The sequence below is a fragment of the Danio aesculapii genome, chromosome 23, assembly GCF_903798145.1.
Source record: "Danio aesculapii chromosome 23, fDanAes4.1, whole genome shotgun sequence".
NCBI classification, from domain to species: domain Eukaryota; kingdom Metazoa; phylum Chordata; class Actinopteri; order Cypriniformes; family Danionidae; genus Danio; species Danio aesculapii.
In genome coordinates this window covers 9735177-9754508 of record NC_079457.1, presented here as the reverse complement: position 1 = coordinate 9754508, position 19332 = coordinate 9735177, and the positions used below count along the sequence as shown (strand labels likewise).

The 19332-nt window shown below is 35.8% G+C and overlaps 1 protein-coding gene across 3 annotated transcripts; it reads left to right on the top strand.

Moving 5' to 3' along the window:
- Positions 1-3246: 3246 nt before the first annotated feature.
- znf217 (zinc finger protein 217) lies at positions 3247-18553 on the top strand. 3 transcript variants are annotated; one of them, XM_056449125.1, is made up of 6 exons: positions 3247-3449; positions 8224-9862; positions 11556-11678; positions 12300-13616; positions 16632-16762; positions 16853-18553. In XM_056449125.1, the coding sequence occupies exons 2-5, from the start codon at positions 8557-8559 to the stop codon at positions 16748-16750; spliced, it is 2865 nt and encodes a 954-aa protein (XP_056305100.1). In that variant the 5' UTR covers positions 3247-3449; positions 8224-8556; the 3' UTR covers positions 16751-16762; positions 16853-18553. The 3 variants fall into 3 exon arrangements, with proteins under 3 accessions (XP_056305100.1, XP_056305101.1, XP_056305102.1); XM_056449126.1 differs by having other exon boundaries at positions 3247-3462; XM_056449127.1 differs by lacking the exon at positions 16632-16762.
- The last annotated feature ends 779 nt before the right edge of the window (positions 18554-19332 follow it).

Here is a 19332-nt window from a genome sequence, read left to right as displayed (position 1 = left end):
TTAGCAAGTAAAGGTAATTTCCACCACAGAATACACGCATAATGTAATGAGGTGGAAATGTTTGTGATTTTTTTAAAAGAAAGATATTGTGATATATAGCCATTGTTTAACATTTAAGTCATAAGACAACTTTAGTCTGAAGAGTGTTTGAAAAAGGTAAGAATTTTCTTTATAATGTTCACCATAACAGCTGAAATCTCCCATTTTTTAATGTAAACTTAACTGGATTAAGATTTATTTTATTTGAAGATGTGTTAGGACTAATGTCAGGATTTTATCAATGGAGAACACATACTGAAGCTAATAAAATAAAAAGTACATTTTTGGGAAATATTCTTCACATTGACTTTGGACTGTAGAAGATTAAATGTGGCAAGAAGAGAACATTAGGACTTTATATGCAAATTATCAGGATGATGCCATCCCTGGTGTGGGGCTTTATATATATATATATATATATATATATATATATATATATATATATATATATATATATATATATATATATATATATATATATATATATATATATATATATATATATATATATATATATATGAACTGGAGTATGCAGATGTCTACTCTCATTTGGGTACATGATATGTTTCTACAGTGGAAATTACTGTCAAGCTGTAATTTTGTTAGGTTGTGGAATTATTAGAGCGCATTTAATCATGTGTAAATGATAAAATAGATAAATACAAAATTACAATGTGAAATTAGCAAGTAAAGGTCTCCATCTACTATATTTTAAAGATTTGGAAAAGTAATTTACCCCACAGACTACATGTATAATGTGTTTAGGTGGAAATGTTTGTGAATTTTTTTAAAGAAAGATATTGTGATGTGTAGACATTGTTTAAAATGTAGGTCGAGACAACTTTAGTCTGAAGAGTGTTTGAAAAAGGTAAGAATTTCCTTTATAATGTTCACCATAACAACTGAAAACTGCCGTTTTCTAATGTAAACTTAACTGGATTAAGATTTATTTTATTTGAAGATGTGTTAGGACTAATATCAGGATTTTATCAATGGAGAACACATACTGAAGCTAATAAAATAATAAAATAAAAAGTACATTTTTGGGAAACATTCTTCACATTGACTTTGGACTGTAGAAGTTTAAATGTGGCAAGAAGAGAACATTAGGACTTTATATGCAAATTATCAGGATGATGCCATCCCTGGTGTGGGGCTTTTATATATATATATATATATGAACTGGAGTATGCAGATTTCTATTCTCATTTAGGTACATGATATGTTTCTACAGTGGAAATTACTGTCAAGCTGTAATTTTGTAAGGTTGTGAAATTATTAGGGCATATTTAATCATTTGTAAATGATAAAATAGATAAATACAAAAATACAATGTGAAATGAGCAAGTAAAGGTCTCCATTTACTATATTTTAAAGATTTGGAAAAGTAATTTACCCCACAGACTACATGTATAATGTATTTAGGTGGAAATGTTTGTGATTATTTTTAAAGAAAGGTATTGTGATGTGTAGACATTGTTTAAAATGTAGGTCGAGACAACTTTAGTCTGAAGAGTGTTTGAAAAAGGTAAGAATTTCCTTTATGATGTTCGCCATAACAGCTGAAAACTCCAATTTACTAATGTAAACTTAATTGGATGAAGATTTATTTTATTTGAAGATGTTATCAGGATGATGGCATCTCTGGTGTGGGGCTTTACATACATATATATATATATATATATATATATATATATATATATATATATATATATATATATATATATATATATATATATATATATATATATATATATATTATATTATATACATTATAGTATGTAGATTTCTATTCTCATTTGGGTACATGATATGTTTCTACAGTGGAAATTACTGTCAAGCTGTACTTTTATGTTGTGGAATTATTAGAGCATATTTAATCATGTGTAAATGATTAAATAAATGTGAAATACAATGTGAAATTAGCAAGTAAAAGTCTATAACTACTTTATTTCAGAGATTTGAAAAGTAATTTCCACCACATAATACATGCATAAGTAGATGGAAATGTTTATGATTTTATTAAAGAAAGATATTGTGATGTTTAGCCATTGTGTAACATTCAGGCTAATAGACTAAAATTAAAAGTGTTTTAAAATGGTGAGTATTTTCTTTCTAAAGTCTGCCTTTAACTGCTGAAAACTCCTATTTACACATGTAAACTTAATTAGATTAATTATTTTATATGAAGGATTAATTGGAAGAGTATATCGAATAAGAACACAATTTTAAGCTAGGTACATTTTGGGAAACATTCTTCACATTGACGTGATACATACGGGTAATTTACCAGCTGAACCTCGCGGTTGAAGAAAGAACATTTGTTTACAATGCGGCCAAAAATGAATACTAATGCTTACTGTTAACTTCCTTCCCATTCTTGCTGAAACAAGTCATTCACATACGTCAGAATCTCTGCATAACTCTTATGACCTGGCTCATAATAATAACAACCAACAACCGTAAACCGCAGTTCAACTGTAATAATCTAGATGAAGAATAGTTCAGGGTCACGTGATCAGAGGTGCGCGACGTTCCACAGAACGGTCTATTGCGTGAACGCGCTTGTCTCTCACACGCGTCTGACTCGGTTCTTATCCCCAGATTCGGTTCTTTTGCACTGTTCATTGATTCTCTTTTCTTTTTTACGTGACAACGTACTTACGTCACCACGTGGTCGCTGATGTCCCAGCGTGGCATTCTGGTATGTTTCAGTACAGCTCTATTGTTGTTTGATATGACTGTAAATAATTTAGTTCGGTCCTAGATCAATTTGTTGCAATCCTTATTTAGCTTATTTTAAATTATCAATTTAAAGGTAAAATTAAATGTTTAATACTATTTAACAACACTGACTCATTTTGGTTTATTTTATGTGTTGATTAAGTTGTAAACAACGCATTGTTTGTTTGGTTCATTTACAAGTAACACCTTTTTCCTGTTCTGTTAGTCAAACTTCGCAAGTGATTCATAAGTGGTGTGAATAATTAAATGATGGAGTCATACAAGTCACTCGTTTATGGGAATCTATTACGTGTTTGCGCTATATATATTTCATTTATCTAAAATGAGCCGACTCGCACGACTCATACTGGAGTGAATCATTTGAACGATTCATTAGGATCAGACTCATAAAGAACTACTATTCTGTGCGTTAACGAATCGCTGCCCACGGGAGCGCGCCTCTCTCTCTCTCTCTCTCTCTGAACGCAACAGCTGCATAGTGAGTGATTTGCAAACATTGAAAGCAAGGCATTTCGTCGGGCTAACAATTGGCTAACTCAGCTAATCAGATTTCCAGAAAGAAAGAAAGAAAACCAGCTACCAAACTAACACCTCATATACCTTATTACTTATTATAGCGATTGTTGACACACAATAAGAATACCTGACGAAGTCTGAACATAATGGTAGGTATGGAGGGTGAGTTCCTTATTTTCTATATCACTCATCGCTAGCGTGTCGTTAGCCAAATTTCTATTATCAGCATGAGCACAGGTTGATGTTAAACTTAAGTTAATAAACTGAAACGAATGCTCCTATTAGACACCGATAGGCTATTGTATAGCATGCAATAGAAGCGGATGATGAAGTTAGTGTCTTTTTGTGTAATGCAGGAACTGCATTAACATCTTTTGATGTTCTTCCTTAACTTGAAAGGGAAAGAATAGAAAACAACTTACAGAAGTCCCAACCATCCCCCTCCAAAAACAAAGTTCTACAGTTGTATTTTGTTATCCGCCCTGCTATTTTAAACCAATAATAGCTTTTGATACAAAATAAGTTATGTAGTATTAGATGTAAAGAATAAGAAGAATAAACTCTATTGTCAAAAAAGTTTGACCTTATTATTGAAATCATGCAATTGTTTTTATTTGATATTCTATTCTGTTTTGTTTTGTTTTATCGTCTCCATTAAACTATACATGTTATTTGTGACTTATGGTTGACCATATAGTGATCTCATTGTACTTTAGAACAAACAACTTAACTGTAGTTAGGGAGGAGTGTTGTATCACATTCCAAAAAGGAAACAAACAAAGAAAAAAAGGGGCATGCTGGTATATCGGAGAGGTATGTAGTAAAATAACTATCTGTCTCTAGAGTTGCTGATCAAGTTAGAATGATCACGTGTCAGGAAATTTACAGCCACATTAAAGACACGCTTCCACACACGAGGCATTATTATTTATATAAGTCATTATTTCGCGTATAACGCGCGTGTCGTTTACGCAGTTGACTTATATCAATGTTTTGAGGGTGGAAAAAAATAAACACGATATATTTAAAGTTGCATTATGACGTCAGTAACCGTCGTTTTTATCAGCAGACGTCGCCAAATCTGTCCTTTCTGTCTCTCGCTGTTGTGTTCGACGTCAGTTTTGTGTGTGTAAAATATATGAAGACTTTCCATAGAAAATGAACGTTTTTCGAAGCCTCCTTTGTTTATGTTGAGATATTTCACTTTAAAGACCTGGAAAAGGACTTTTTCGTTGCCATAAAAGTGATATTACTGAACATACAGGAGTCTGATAAAAATGCTCATTCTATGTATGAAGAGTTCAGATGCAAAAACCTCCAAGTGCTGTCTGAAATTTCCATAGAAAATGTACTTTTTTTTTTTGCAACCTCCTTTGTTTACGTTGATGTGTCTCTTTAAAGACCAGGAAAAGGATTTATTCGTTGCCATAAAAGTGATTCTAGAGGAAAATTTCATATGGCATTGAGGTTTTTGTGTATACATCCACATACACACACACACACACACACATATACATATATATATATATATATATATATATATATATATATATATATATATATATATATATATATATATATATACACACACATACACACACATTTTATATATAACATACAACATATTAAATGTATTCTTTCCATTTCTATACATTTTTGAGAGTAAATTCATGTTTTAGATTGTCATCAGCAACAGGAGTTTTTTTCTGAGATAATTACAGCGCAATGGACTCGTACTGTTTTCTTAAGTAATGCTAACCTGTTTTTCATGTATTTGCATGAGCCATCTGTGTGGTTTATTGTCTTATAAGACAATCGCAATAAGTGTTACTGACACTGTGTCTTTTAAAGAACTTTATTGATAAAACTGGATGCTTTTGGGGCCAGCAAACACTCTATTCTTGTGAACAGGTTGCATGGCAAAGCCCAAACAAAAGAGCAAGACAAACAGCAGCTGGTCTCTAGCTGTTTCTCAGGCATGTCAACTAACCGTGTTTTAGAGCATTATAATGATGCTAGTATAGGTGGGGTCATTGACATTTCTCTTATTTTGAACAGTTTTGGTTAACTGCAGAACTTTTTGGATTAATTAGTTTGCTCAGGATTAGTTTAGGATTGCTATCTTGAAGGATTTGAAGAAGCAAACAGTGTTGTTTGTTGAAATCAGCATGGCATGGGCTGTAATTAGAGCATGTCTGCAGAATGTAGGAAGAAATTCAGATTGTTTTCTTTTTTTCTCTTGTGTGTTTTTTTACAGTGGTTATTCAGTAGATAAGTGAAGTGTTGTAGCTTCCTTTTCAACCTCCGTTTCTCTTTTTTTAAAAAACATCTTCGGCTTCTGTTTCTCTTTTTTTTTCAGTGCCTAACATTAGCAAAGTCTATTTTTGTGTTGTATAGGTTCTCCCCTTCAAAGTGATGTGAACATATAGTGTGTGCTTGCACTATGAGACATGTTCTAATAGATTGTATTGGCTTTAATTCGGCAATAAATTATTTCAGTTCATTCTTTTGAAGATATTTGTAACACTATTAAACCATGTGTAGCTTTAGAGGTTTTAGCAAAAATAAATGGTAAAAACTAAATATATTCTAACTGCATTAATACATTTTATCACCACAGAAATGTGTAAACACAAACAAACAAACAAACAAAAAAAGCCCAGTATGTGTATGCTAGGAATAGCAGGAGATTGTTGCCCTTTGGTTAAGACAAAAGCGATTCTCTCTTTGTGTGTTTAGCATTTAAAGTACTTCTTTCTGACTTTAAATAATCACTTACAAATGATTGTCAAGAGATTTAGGCTTGGATAAGGGTGTTCTATATTCACCTTGTTAAATAGTATACTAAGAGAAATCTAAATGTGGTGGTTCGTGTATATATTGGCTCGTTTCAGCATTGAAGGTGGGATGAAAGGTTGCAGAATAATGCTGTGACTCCACCTAAGGCCTCATGAGTGAGGCTTCGCAGATATTGTGAAGGACACCGCTGTAGATAGGCATTTGACTCTGGCTTCCTGTTGCTTCATAGTAACTCATTTAAAGAATTGCATTTTTTCCAAGAAAAGCTTTCTTTCAATTTGCTCAGCTCAGATTTGCAACTTATTAGAGTTTGGTGTAATAATAGATCTGACTTATTCACTTAATTTATACTTTCATTAGGGGTTAAAACTTTACTGTTTCATATCATGGTTCATTTTTAATATTGGAAAGTGTCATTTAGCATGATCACTTACTCTTTTGTATATATTAATAAGAACAGGTTAGAGTAAGTGTATGAAGATATATTAACACACAGATGCTCACACGCACGTTTTTGTATACTGGATGTCTATGCACGGATAGGAAGAAAGAGAAAGTTATATATACTATATATTATTTTTCTTAATCAAAAGGGAAATCAAATGAAACTAGTGTCTTAAAACATGACAATTTCTTTAGAAAAAAGTGAGCACTTTCCCATGAGTTATAAAAATCTATAAAATGGCTGCTCTCTTTAAGCTGTCCTGTGGTTTGACAAGCTAAGCCCTCAAAAAACCCTACACTTACACTTTTGTCATTGTTATTAATATGCATGTAGTTTTTACTTTGTCTTAAGTATGTTACTAGATAGAAATTGCATATAGTAATCTATCTTTACAACTGTTAAAAAAGGTTTGATTAATAAAAGTTAAATTGCTGCATTTAATACTTGCAAGTAACAACATTTGCTATGTAAGTGAATATTTTACTTTTAAATCTGATCACAGTCTGTTCTTTTTACTTTGGGCATGGTGTAATGACAGTCCCACTGGAGTAACTTGGCCATGAGGGCTTTTCTCAAGGGCACAATTATTATAGACTTATGCTGTACCCTTGACAACCCTATAACTGTGAGTTCATTCCCATTTCACATGGCTTTGAAGTCAAATCCACAGGCTTAGGGACGAAGAGACATTTATTAACTAATTATCATTAATATTTGTTATTAAATCAAAAGGTAAATCAAATCTTATGGGACTCTTGTCTTGAAAGATGACACTTGTTTCCCTTCTTTAGCTGTTTTCCAAGATTACATTTACGTTTAGTCATTTAGCAGACGCTTTTATCCAAAGCGACTTACAAATGAGAACAAGGAAGCAATATACACAACTATAAGAGCAACAGTGAATAACAAAGCATTAGTAATGTTATTTTTATTTATTTATTTTTTTTTTATTATTATTTTTTTTTTGAGAGAGTACAGTTAGTGGTATAGCCAGAGAGGCGGTTGCAGATTAGGAAGGAAAGTGGAGACTAAACAGTTGAGTTTTTAGTCGTTTCTTGAAGACAGCAAGTGACTCTGCTGTTCTGATGTAGTTAGGGAGTTCATTCCACCAACTGGGCAGATTGAATGCGAGAGTTCGGGAAAGTGATTTCTTCCCTCTTGGGGATGGAACCACTAGGCGATGTTCATTCACAGAACGTTGCATTTTGTTAATGTTACTTTAATTAGTAAAACAAGAACATATTCTAGTGTATGGGTGTTTCCCTGTGTTGGGTTGCGGCTGGAAGGGCATCCGCCGGTTAAAAAATGCTGGATAAGATGGTGGATCATTCCGCTGTGGAGACCACTGATTAATAAAGGGACTAAGCCGAAAAAAAAATTAATAAACATATTCTGAATTAAAATATCAACTGCTATAACAACAGAATGTGTGTGTTCGAGCTTGGATTACCATTTGATCCATTTTAAGAAAATGTAGTATAGTTAAACTACTTTTCATTGGTCTTTAGTTTATTAAGAAACTGCTAGATAATTATGTTTTTTTAATGGTCCACGTGACTGATCAAGTTTCATCTCGAGTAACAGTACAAATCTAATTAAATCATTTGTATCTGTAGTCCTGAGTTGATTACATTCCGCCGAACTGGCCACACCTGACTTTGTTTTATCTTCCATTACAGGTTTTGCCTGTCAGGACAATTCCTCTGTGTGAATCACAAGAAATCAACTGATCGAGTTTATGCCCCATTACCTGGCAGCAAATGGCAAGCCTGGACTGCTTCTGTTGTACAGGAATGGCTTCACTGAAACCCTCAAATTATGCACTGTTCTGAAATTCCAAAAATTTCTCAAAAGTATTCTAGGAAAATTCTGAAAATTCCATAGAAGTGTGATGCCTTTCGTGAGTAATTCACATGAATGACTTCGTTTTTTTCCTCACATGTCTCCTAACTTGGTTTCATACAAGCTTTCAAGTGAATTAGAAAAAAATACCCCCGTAAATTCCTGCTGACATGCCTACCCACCCATTGATCCCATATGTGGAAAGTCCTGATGGACTTGGTCATGACATCCTCAGCCACAGTAGTGCAAGCATGCCTGGTACTGGGTCTAGCATGACTCCTCATGCCAGCTTGGTGGAAAAACCAGGCATGCTGGCAGAAAGTAGCCTGCCTCTAGACTGCATGTTTTGTGAAGAGACGTTTCTGCATCAGGAAGACTTGGGACCACACCTTCTTTCCCAGCATCCCACAACATTCCATGGACCTGCAGTATTGCGTGTGGAAGCAGAATTCCTAACCCCGGGTGACAGGGCCCGTTCTAAGACTTGCCCTGCTGTGGAAAAAAACGAGGAGCTCAGTTGTGTTGTGTGTGGCCATTCCATCATAGATGCGACAGAGCTGGAAACACACATGAGGAAACACAAGGACTCTTTTACATACTGCTGCAGCATCTGTGGTCGTCGTTTCAAAGAGCCGTGGTTCCTTAAGAACCACATGAGAACTCATGGAAAGACTGGGTCTAAAAGCAAAAACCATGAGCTGGAGATGCCAGCCACCGTCAATGATGTCATTCAAGACCAGCCACCATGCCCTGTGATCACGTCATACAAAATGTGCATGGTATGCGGCTTCTTTTTCCACAATAAGGAAGCTTTGGCTGAGCACAGTAAAGTTCACAATCGAGATGCAGAAGCGGATGAGAACATCTCCACTGATGACCAACCTGCTGAGGAGCTTCCTGTATCTCAACATGCATTTTTGCAGAACCTACAGTTGCATCCTTCTGTTGCGAGAGAAGCAGAACCGAAGCATCCATCTGGACGATGGATATCACAACTTGATCCTTTCAACACCTACCAAGCCTGGCAATTGGCCACCAGGGGCAAGATTGTGGCAGGTCCAAACTTAGCCAAGGAGCTGAATGCAGACTCTAATTCTGACAATGAAGACTCGGGTTCGGAAAAAGAGGAACTTGGGGCCATCTGGGCTTCCGGAGATAAACCTCACAGACGAGGCCTAAGAAGTGAACTCAAGCCTTCAGACACTCCTTCTCCATCACCCGAGCAAAAGGGTCTGATTCGTAAAGACAAGCCAACCAATTGCGAAGAGTGTGGGAAGATCTTTAGGACGTACCATCAGTTGGTCCTTCATTCTAGGATCCATAAGAAGGAGCGAGGGGGAGCAGAGAGTCCCACTACACCTGTAGATGGGAGGGCACAGAGTGTTGGTTCCTGTAGCAGTTCATCTCTGGACCGAGCAGAAGAGTATTCAGAGGATGGTTCTGAAGAGGGAGTGCCAGTTGACGCCTTTAATCCAGGTATTATAGCCAAAGTGTTTCGTATTGTATTTGCATCCTTATTCTTTTTTAATTGCATGTTAAACACAGCAAACAGTCAACAGGTTGTAATCGTCTTTTATATTGTATTTACACCATAATTATGTGCTATGGAAGAAGCTACCTCTGTTTGACTGGTTCGGTTGTAACTTCACTCAAACCTTTTTTTTGTGCAAATTTAGATCTTAGCTCCCTCTGCTGGTCATAAATTAAGAAAAACTTGACTCCTTTAAACCATACTTGCAGACTGTACAGAATACCATGTTGTATTATTTAAGCAATAGTGATTATTATTTATTAACAGTTATTACAATTACAATTATTTAAGCTTAAATGGCTTATTTAAGCTTGCTAGATTGGGACTTTTGGAGCTGTTCATCGATTGATTTGCTCTTCAGTTTTTGGACTTTCAGCAGTGAAAATTAAGCCACACTAAACTGAACTTAAACTCTGAAAACTGGACTGACACAGTTTCAATTAACTAGAACTATATTGTATGTTAAGCTGCTTTGACACAATCTAAATTGTCGAAGCACTATAGAAATAAACATGAATTGAATAGATGTTTTGCATAAGCTAATAAACATATGCTGTTCTTCAATATAAAACATGCACAATATAGCGGACACTTAAAAATACATTGAATGATTGTATAACTTTTTGATAGTCTTTTAAGGATATTCAGATTGTTGTGTTGGTAGTGGTTCATCACAGCACCAAATGCTTGAAGACCTTTATTTTCAAACATTCTAATCTAATAATTTCAAACATGCTTATCTCATCTTGGACACTGAAAATTCAGTGATTATTTATAGGTGTTTTGTTTGTTGACTCTGTACTGTATGGTACTGTTAATTTTTTTAACATTGGTTAATTAAATTTAATGTTATGACAAATACAAAAACATTGATTAATCTTAGGTGTTGTTAATGTCCAGTAACGTATCAAAACCAAAAGTCTTAATAGTTTAATTAAACAAATAAAATGTTGTTGTATTGTTTTTCATTAACTTTAACAGGGTGTCCTCGGGGTCTTAAAAATATAAACAGTTGATAAATCAATTATGAGAAAACTAAGGCTCTTAAAAGGTATTAAAAGTCTCAATTGCGTTTTTATAAGGTCTTAAAATTTAGTTCAAGCATTGTCCAAAGTGTTTGACTGCAAAAAAACATAAAAATATTTGTTTTCCTCCTAATTTTTTATTGTGTTCGATCCACGATATTTTTTCAAGCTTTGTTTCTTCCAAGCTTATCTGAGTTCTGTTGCATGGTTGTGCTCTATTGATTTATTTACCTACAACTGTTTATTAAGTTAAAGGTTTGATACTGATTAGAAATTGAAGTGGCGATGAAGTCCTAAAATATTCTGAGAAGGTCTTTAAAAAGTCGTAAAGCATTGAAATTACCTTTAGGATTCCTGCATATACTCTGTTTAACATATAACTATAATATAGCTATTTCTCACTGTTGATTTGAATCCGTTAACTAACATTTACTAATGAGACCGTTGCAGAGTGTTCTACATTGTACTTTACCATCCTTTTGCAGTTTAATTGGTTATATAACTGTAACTATTTGGTTATGATAACTAAAATCATGGTTAAAAACTTCAGGAATTAATCAAGTAAATTTGATACGGATGTCTAATTATAAACATGTCATTTGTTTCCTTACAGATAAACTTGAGGATGGACAGGGTAAAATGAAGCTCAAAATTCTTGCTCCGAGAAAATGCAATTACTGTGGCAAGACTTTCCGCTCTAATTATTACCTCAATATTCATCTCAGGACACATACTGGTTAGTACCTTATTCTATTACTTTGGTTTAAGGGATAGTTCACCCAAAAATGAACATTCTCTCATTATTTAATCTGCCTTCATTTCACCTGTTTGAGTTTCTTTCTTCTGTTGATAACAAAAGAAGGTATTTTGAACTAAGCTGTAAACCTGTAACCATTGACTTCTATTGTATTTGTACATGTATTTCCTACCATGGAGGTCAATGGTTGCAGGTTTTAGCTTTCTTCATAATATATTTTGTGTTCAACAGAATAAATAAACTCAACTAAATGTTTGTAACCACTTGAAGATGAGTAAATAAATTTTTGTGTGAACATACCCTTTAAGTCATGGGTCTCAAACTCAATTCCTGGAGAGCCGCAGCTCTGAACAGTTTTGCTCCAACCCTTATCAAACACAGCTGATCTGAATAATGGATGTGTTCAAAAGAGTCATGAACACCTTCATTAGTTGGATCAGCTTTGTTTGATTAGAGTTGGAGCAAAACAATGCAGAGCTGCGTCCCTTCAGGAATTGAGTTTGAGACCTGTGCTTTAAGTCTTGAGTTGCATCTGTTAAATTTAAAGATGAATTGTTTATTTTTTTATGGTGTGTTGAAATCTCTCTTTTTCTTTCACAGGTGAAAAGCCTTATAAATGTGAATATTGTGACTATGCCGCAGCACAGAAAACCTCTTTGCGGTACCATCTAGACAGACGTCATAAGGACAAACCATTCACTGAAATCCTGAACATTCCCGCCACACCGTCTGCTAGAAATATCATCAAGGCCATAGAACCTCCCAAGAATGTAGATAACAAACAAGCCTCAAAACCACCCAAACAATGGCTCGCTCCTAAACCTCCCCCTGCCAGTGTTAAACATGAACCAGGCACGAGCCAGGTTATCAAAAGCACAAGTCCTTCTATTCAAGTTAAGCAAGAGTTTGTAAGTTCTCCTGTCGCAGCTCCGCACACCCCTTCGAGTGAGATCAACAAAAAATACCCATTACCAGTAAATCTGAAATTGGAGGAGAAAGAAGCATCTGAGGCACCGCTGAATCTGTCTCTCAAAGTGTCTCTTTCTGTATCTGCTACCTCAGTACCCAGAAACCTGTTACTGACCAACACATGTACCTCTTGCTCCTATGAGACCCTTTATCCTGAGGTTCTCCTGATGCATAAAAAGCTCATCCATAAGCAGAATTTGGACATCAAGAAGAACGGATACAGGGGACCTCAGAAATTGAAACGGTACACTGGTTGCCCACCAGCTCTTGAAGGCAAAGATGTCATTCCTTTGGCCCACGTCAACAGGAAACATCCACGTCGAACCAAATCCCCTCTACGCCAACCTCCGGAGAAGCCTCAGAAACCTCCTCCGGTGTCTAAGGTTTCTCCCGCGAAAGAGCGCTGGAGAGATCAGCACCGGGGCAGGGAATCGGATGCAACCAACTTGCTGCATAGGAAGCCAGAGCAAGAGTCTAGCAGGAAATTCAATGTGCCATTGGTAATCGATCGGGAGTTGCCCAAGCAGAAGCTTGTCCTGGATCATGAAATGAATCAGAGGTCAAGCATGGGCAAAAACGGTATGGTGTGGCCCACAGATCCAGCAAGACTTTGTCTTTCTGATCGTTTTCGAAACTTGACACAAATGGAGGTTGGGGAACCCTCCAGCAAAAGACAGAAGTCATTTGAGCCTCTGCATACTGCTCCTGGACGGCTTGGAGAGGATTTCAACAGGCTCGTGCCCTCAGGCAGGAACGCTAAAACCTCGTTGCAGGCACATTCACCCTTGGCTTCGATTAAGGTGACCCCTACGGCGTCTCCGAACAGCATGCAGCCTGACTGGAATGTCATGAACATGCTCCGCACCTACACTCCCAGCAACCTGGCCTCGCTCTATCATCCCATCGCTCCAGGTTCTAGCCATGGTGTCATGTCCTCACCAGTTTCCGGTGAGTAGTTGATCATAAAAATGGCACACAAGGCTAATACAACCAAAAAGTACTTTAAAAAACATACTCAAGTAAAAGTACCATTACTTACCCAAAAAATGTAGTGCAAGTAAAAGTTACTGATGTAAGTATGAGTAAAAAGTAACCCTTTTAAAAGTGTGAAAGGATGATGCGTTTATATGCGATTTGTGCGTTTGTTTGTAAAGGTAACATTCTGTAGTGCTTTTAGTGATTGTTTAAGGCTACTTCAGTCATCATACAGTAAACATCCATCAGTAAACATCAGTGACATGGTCTAAACCAGTGTTTTCCACCCCTGTTCCTGAAGGTATACCAACAGTACACTTTTCCAACCTCTTCCTAATCAAACACACCTGAATCAACTCATCAGAACATTTGAAGAGACTCCAAAACCTGAAATGATTGGGTCAGTTAAGGGAGACATCCAAAGTATATACTGTTGGTGTGCCTTCAGGAACAGGGTTGGGAAAAACAGTCTCAGTCGTAGCATGTGACAAGTTTGTTTCTGTATGATGCGTTTTTTTAATTTTTTTTAAAATTGGACAGTAATTACAGGACTGATTATTCTACTTAAGCCAATCACCATAGACAGGAAAAAAAATGGGACTGCATGTTGAAGGAAAATAGTGGAGTAAAAGTACAGATACGGTAGGGAAAGTGAAAGAACATATTTTTAAAACTACTTAGTGCAATTTCTGAGAAACCTACTCAGTTACTGTAACTTGAGTATTTGTAGTTTACTTCACACCACTGAATACAACATTACAGAGCTCACGTTTCTGAAATAAACCACAATTTCTCTATAGGAAAAATGTTTTTTAATTAAAATGTGTAAATATTTGAAGACCAACGTGTTGTGAGCTCTAATTGTATAAGCTTTTGTTGAACCAGTTTGGTTTCTAAGTCTAAGAAAGAAAATTCCACCAATCAGAGTTGCAAAGCATTAAAAAAAAGAGATCCTAACCTCCACCCCCATTAAACCTCAAGATTTATGTAATTCTAGATGTAATTGAGAATTTGGCAAACTTTGAATATACCGATATTGTTGATATTGGCTGTTATTGTTTTTTTTGTTTTTTGATAATTATTTTTTAGGGTTTTTCACCTTTATTGTGATTAGGACAGTGGAGATATAGAGGCAGGAAAGTATGGGGAGCAGAGATGGGGGGGGGAAAGGGTCGGCAAAGGACCACGAACCGGAAATCGAACTCTGGTCGCCGTCAACACCTTGGTGTGCTATGTGTCGACGCAATAACCACAAGGCTGTTTTTAATTCTTAAATGCAATGAGACTATTTGAATGTGAGAACTAACCACCATAACTTTTATTTACTACTGCTATTTGAGGATCTTATTGTCACTTCACCAGTGTTTTACCGTTTTATGAGAGAAATATTATTATAATAATGTACACAGAAACTTATTTTTCAGAAAAAAATTGTTTCAAAGGCAGTGTTTCCTCTAGGATTTTTTCCAGCTGTGGTGGCAGACTCTGTTGGGCCTTTTACATAGATCTACCACCTACCTGTGGCGTTATTTCATTGCCAAATGTCATGAGCGCAGTATTAGAAGTCGAGATCGCATTCATGTAATACGAGCATGTAAATCTCTGTGCTCAAGCGCCGATTTCCTCTGTTCGTGCACAAAAAAACTGCTGAAGTGCCATTTGGTGCGTTTATGTAACGAGTGTGTCTCCAACATTTATTAAATTTGCTAGGAATATTTGTGAATGTTTCCAATAGACTGGCATTAATGCGTCCTGAAGTAAAGTGAAACGGTTATAAACTCCTGCAAGATAGTCATTGTATGCAGAGTCATAGCCACTTTATCTATAAATATATATAATTATGGAAACTGTGTTTGTCATAACTGAAAGCTACGTCGTGTTTGCTGGCCTCATGCATTACGCACCTGTCAGTCAGTCAGTCAGTCTTGTTATATATTTTCAAATTGAATGCATTTCATGATTTCAATTAATTATAAGTGCATTTTGATACAAAGATTTAGTTTCACCTATTACAAGGGAGTAAAAAAAATGTAAACATTATTTAAGAGGAAATAAAATGTATTTCATATGGTGCTAAATCACAAATTAAAACCTGCATGTACAGGAAGTATGATGAGATGTTTGCATCTGAAAGGGAGTATGGAGCAGGGGACGGGATTTATTTTTGAGATCCAACTAATGGTTGGAGCGGCGTGGCTAAGCATATTTCAATCAATTCGTCAAACTGACATCATCAAAAAAAGGACTGTCATTCCCGAGTGGAAAGAAATGGTTAACAAAACAAATCAAAATGTTTGTTTGCTTTTTACAGTAGATGTAATTTAGATTAATTTATCACATTTAAACTAACAATGTCTGCTAGTTAAGTAAACATCGTAAATTTCGATTTCATTCGGACACTATGAGAGCTTAATTATTAAAGGAATAGTTCACCCAGAAAAATTAAGTTGTCATCATTTACTCACCCTTCATCTTGTTCAAAATCAATTTGAGTTTCTTTCTTCTGTTGAACACAAAGGATGTTTTGAAGAATGCTTGCAGCATTTTGACTTACTAGAGTCAGAAGATGATGCATACACATAGACAATCCCAAAAACAACAGGCGGCACCATCTTGCTTACATCCAATGAGTCTATTTCAATGGAAAGGAAGTGACATTTTAAAGAATGCTGCTTTCTGGCACCCATTAATCTTTTTTCCTACTATGGAAGTTGATGCACCAACAACCAGCATTCTTCAAAATACCTCCTTTTGTGTTCAGCAGAAGAAAGAAACTAGGTTTAAAACCACATTAGGGAGAATAAATGATGAGGCAATTTTCGTTTGTGGGCAAACTATCCCTTTAGAGGAACACTATTCCTCTGAAACTGCAGGCGGTACATTAGAAAAGATTAAATGAAGGCTTTTTAAATATTTTTGGTACTTGTGTAGACAGGAGGTGGTCTAGGATCTTGACTGAACCCTACCCCGTTATGCTCCTCTCTTTAGGGAGCAGGTCCTTGATCTTCCCTCAGTACTCTACTAGCATGACTCAGACTCAGAGGAGAATCCAAACCAGCCCTCTGAGTAATGAACGCTGTGGTGGACCTTCAGATAAGAGCTCTTAGAAAGTATCCAGGGTAAATGTCTTCAGCAGACCTCGCTCTCATTTACAGAGGTAATGCATTGAATGTTGTCAATGAAACTAACCATCATTATCTCCTCCACAGCTTCGAAACAAGCAGAGAAAACGTTGACCACATCGCCAACGGCTTTGAGAAGAAAAGTTTAACCATTTGTTTTTGTTTTTTTGGGACGTTCTTCAGACACTAATGCTGAAGGGTTTGACGTGTTGGAAGATGATGAACACTGTAAGGTTGCAATCTCTGGACCGGAAGACTATATGAATATAAACCGCAGCCTCAGACGGTGTTGTTTTGATTCAATTTGCATTCCATTACGGCAATAGATTAATCTGCGGTGCACTTAACACAAAGTCAAACGCACGACAGTTGACTTGTGAATCTATTGTGGGTCAGTGGGCTTATATGATGGCCTGAGTACTAATCAAACCACACAAAAAAAACCCAAACAAGTGCCTCAATTACCTTTTCTACAAGCGGACGGCACTGACCAAATAAACAAGGAGTAGTCAGGGGACTTGTGCTCCTCTGATAGTGTAAGATTGTCTTTATTGTTAATGTTTAACATCCTCTACAGGTCAACTTGATGCTATGCAGAGAATGGGATCGTTTTTTTTTTTTTTCCTGAAAGTACAAATCTAGCTGCTGTGTTACTGTCTCGGATTAGAGATTTTTGGAAAGCGATGGCGACGTACTGTGTACTGTTGTGTTGGTACATTTATAAAGCAAATAAAAGCAATGCAGGGACTGCATGGAACCTCTTTCACTGTGACGACAGACATTCAATGTGATCCTCAGGATTGTTGAGAAACATAACTGTGATTTATTATTATTTTTATTATTATTATTTCTGCGCCGCCAATGCTGAGCAGATTCGCCAAAATGTGTGGTGAGCTTTTTTGTTTTTGTTGTAGTTTTGTTATACACCAGAATGTTTTTGTTATTGTGTTGTTGTTGTTTTTTTTTTAATCTAATAATCAAGTGTATTTATTTTCAGGCGAGTGTGTTACTTCATTAGGTTGTCATTGTGTGTTTATAGCTCGTTATGGTTTCTGTTACTGTCTGTGTTCAATATACTAACTCTTTCTTTCTTCCTCCCTTAAGGCCGCCAGAAAAGTTAACTTATTATTGCGTAATATTTAAGGGGTTTTCGTGAGCTGAAGCAAATGCGTCGTATTTCCTTGATTAATAAACTTGAAGCATATTTGTTTTTCTATTTTGCTTCACTCGTCAATAAGGAATTACCTCTTATTTAGTTTTTTTTGGGGGGGGGGATTTGTAGATCAGTTTTGATGAATTATGGCTGTCGCTGTTTTGATGATAGATTTCAGGTCACCAACGGTGCTTTACGCCAGTATAAATTCCTTTTTTGTCCTCGCTCAGTATTTCAGCTGTTTTTAGATGCATTGAATTGGTAGTTTGGTTTAGGAAGACGTCGCGACAGCCATGTGTAAATTTGTTAGTATTTGTACGTTTTTTTTTTGTTGTTTTTTTTTTTCATCTCTAGGGTGTATTTCTTTTTATTTTCCCTCTTTCTTTTGCACTTTCACTAATGATACTGTGTCGTTAGTTTCTTTCTTGTGGTAAGGATATCACAGACGTGCAAAAAAAATAATAATGAAGCCGAGATGCTTTTCTACTCTCCATCTTGTCCATTGTTTCATAAATGATGCTGTTTGGTCTTTAACAGAATGTGTAATTTTGGATTTACAGTCTTTGTAACTCACCTTGTTATTAAGCCAGGTGTATTGCAGACCCCAGAATAAAGCAGTTGCGGAAACTGGAAAATATGTCATTGTCTGTTTCATTTTCATTTGAGTAGACTCTGAGGAGTAAGCATGCTTCTTTAAGGGTGAGTTTTGTTTTATTTGAATCTTTGGTTAAACTATTTGGTTGTTAAAATATAAGGTTGTTTATTTAAAACTGGTAATACTGCATTGTCTGTTCTGTGTGGAGTTTGCATGTTCTTTGTATGCTCGCGTGGATTTCCCCCACAGTCCAAAGACTGTGCTGTAGGCGAATTGGATGAGCTAAATTGTCTGTAGTGTATGTCCTGGTCCTCCAGATTGGGGGTTGAGGTGTTGGGCCCACGACTCGCCTCATAAAAACTAGATGTAACGGAATGCCAATATGGTGCTGCTAAATATCAACTTCTATATAAATGTCCATGGGAGCGAGTAAGTAAGTAATACTGCATTATAATTGTCAAGAGTCATGATTTGACAAACTGCACTTTTGGCATGAAATTACGGTAGTTAATTCTTTTGTGGCTTTACCCTTACAAAAGTCATTAGGAATAATACAACATTTATGTGTAATTGTGCAGTTTGAGGCACTTTATTATGAATTTTAGGATTTACAATAAACAAAAGTATTCAAAAAATAAAAATTAAGTATTGCATTTTCAGGCTGTAAAAATAATATAAGAATCATATGAGCCATACCCTGGTTTATTATTATTTTAGTTAATGATTTTAATATTAGCGAGCATATTGAACGATGGTAGAATACACTAGTATTTATTTGTAACAAATTAATTAAATATCAAATATTGTAATCAAATAAAA

What these genes read in the sequence shown, in the direction of transcription:
- znf217 (XM_056449125.1), top strand. Translation starts at nt 8,557, where the DNA reads ATGCCTACCCACCCATTGATCCCATATGTGGAAAGTCCTGATGGACTT. An exon ending in TCATCTCAGGACACATACTG is followed by an intron (nt 11,679 to 12,299) that starts GTTAGTACCTTA and finishes TTTCTTTCACAG; the next exon opens with GTGAAAAGCCTTATAAATGT. An exon ending in CATGTCCTCACCAGTTTCCG is followed by an intron (nt 13,617 to 16,631) that starts GTGAGTAGTTGA and finishes TCCTCTCTTTAG; the next exon opens with GGAGCAGGTCCTTGATCTTC.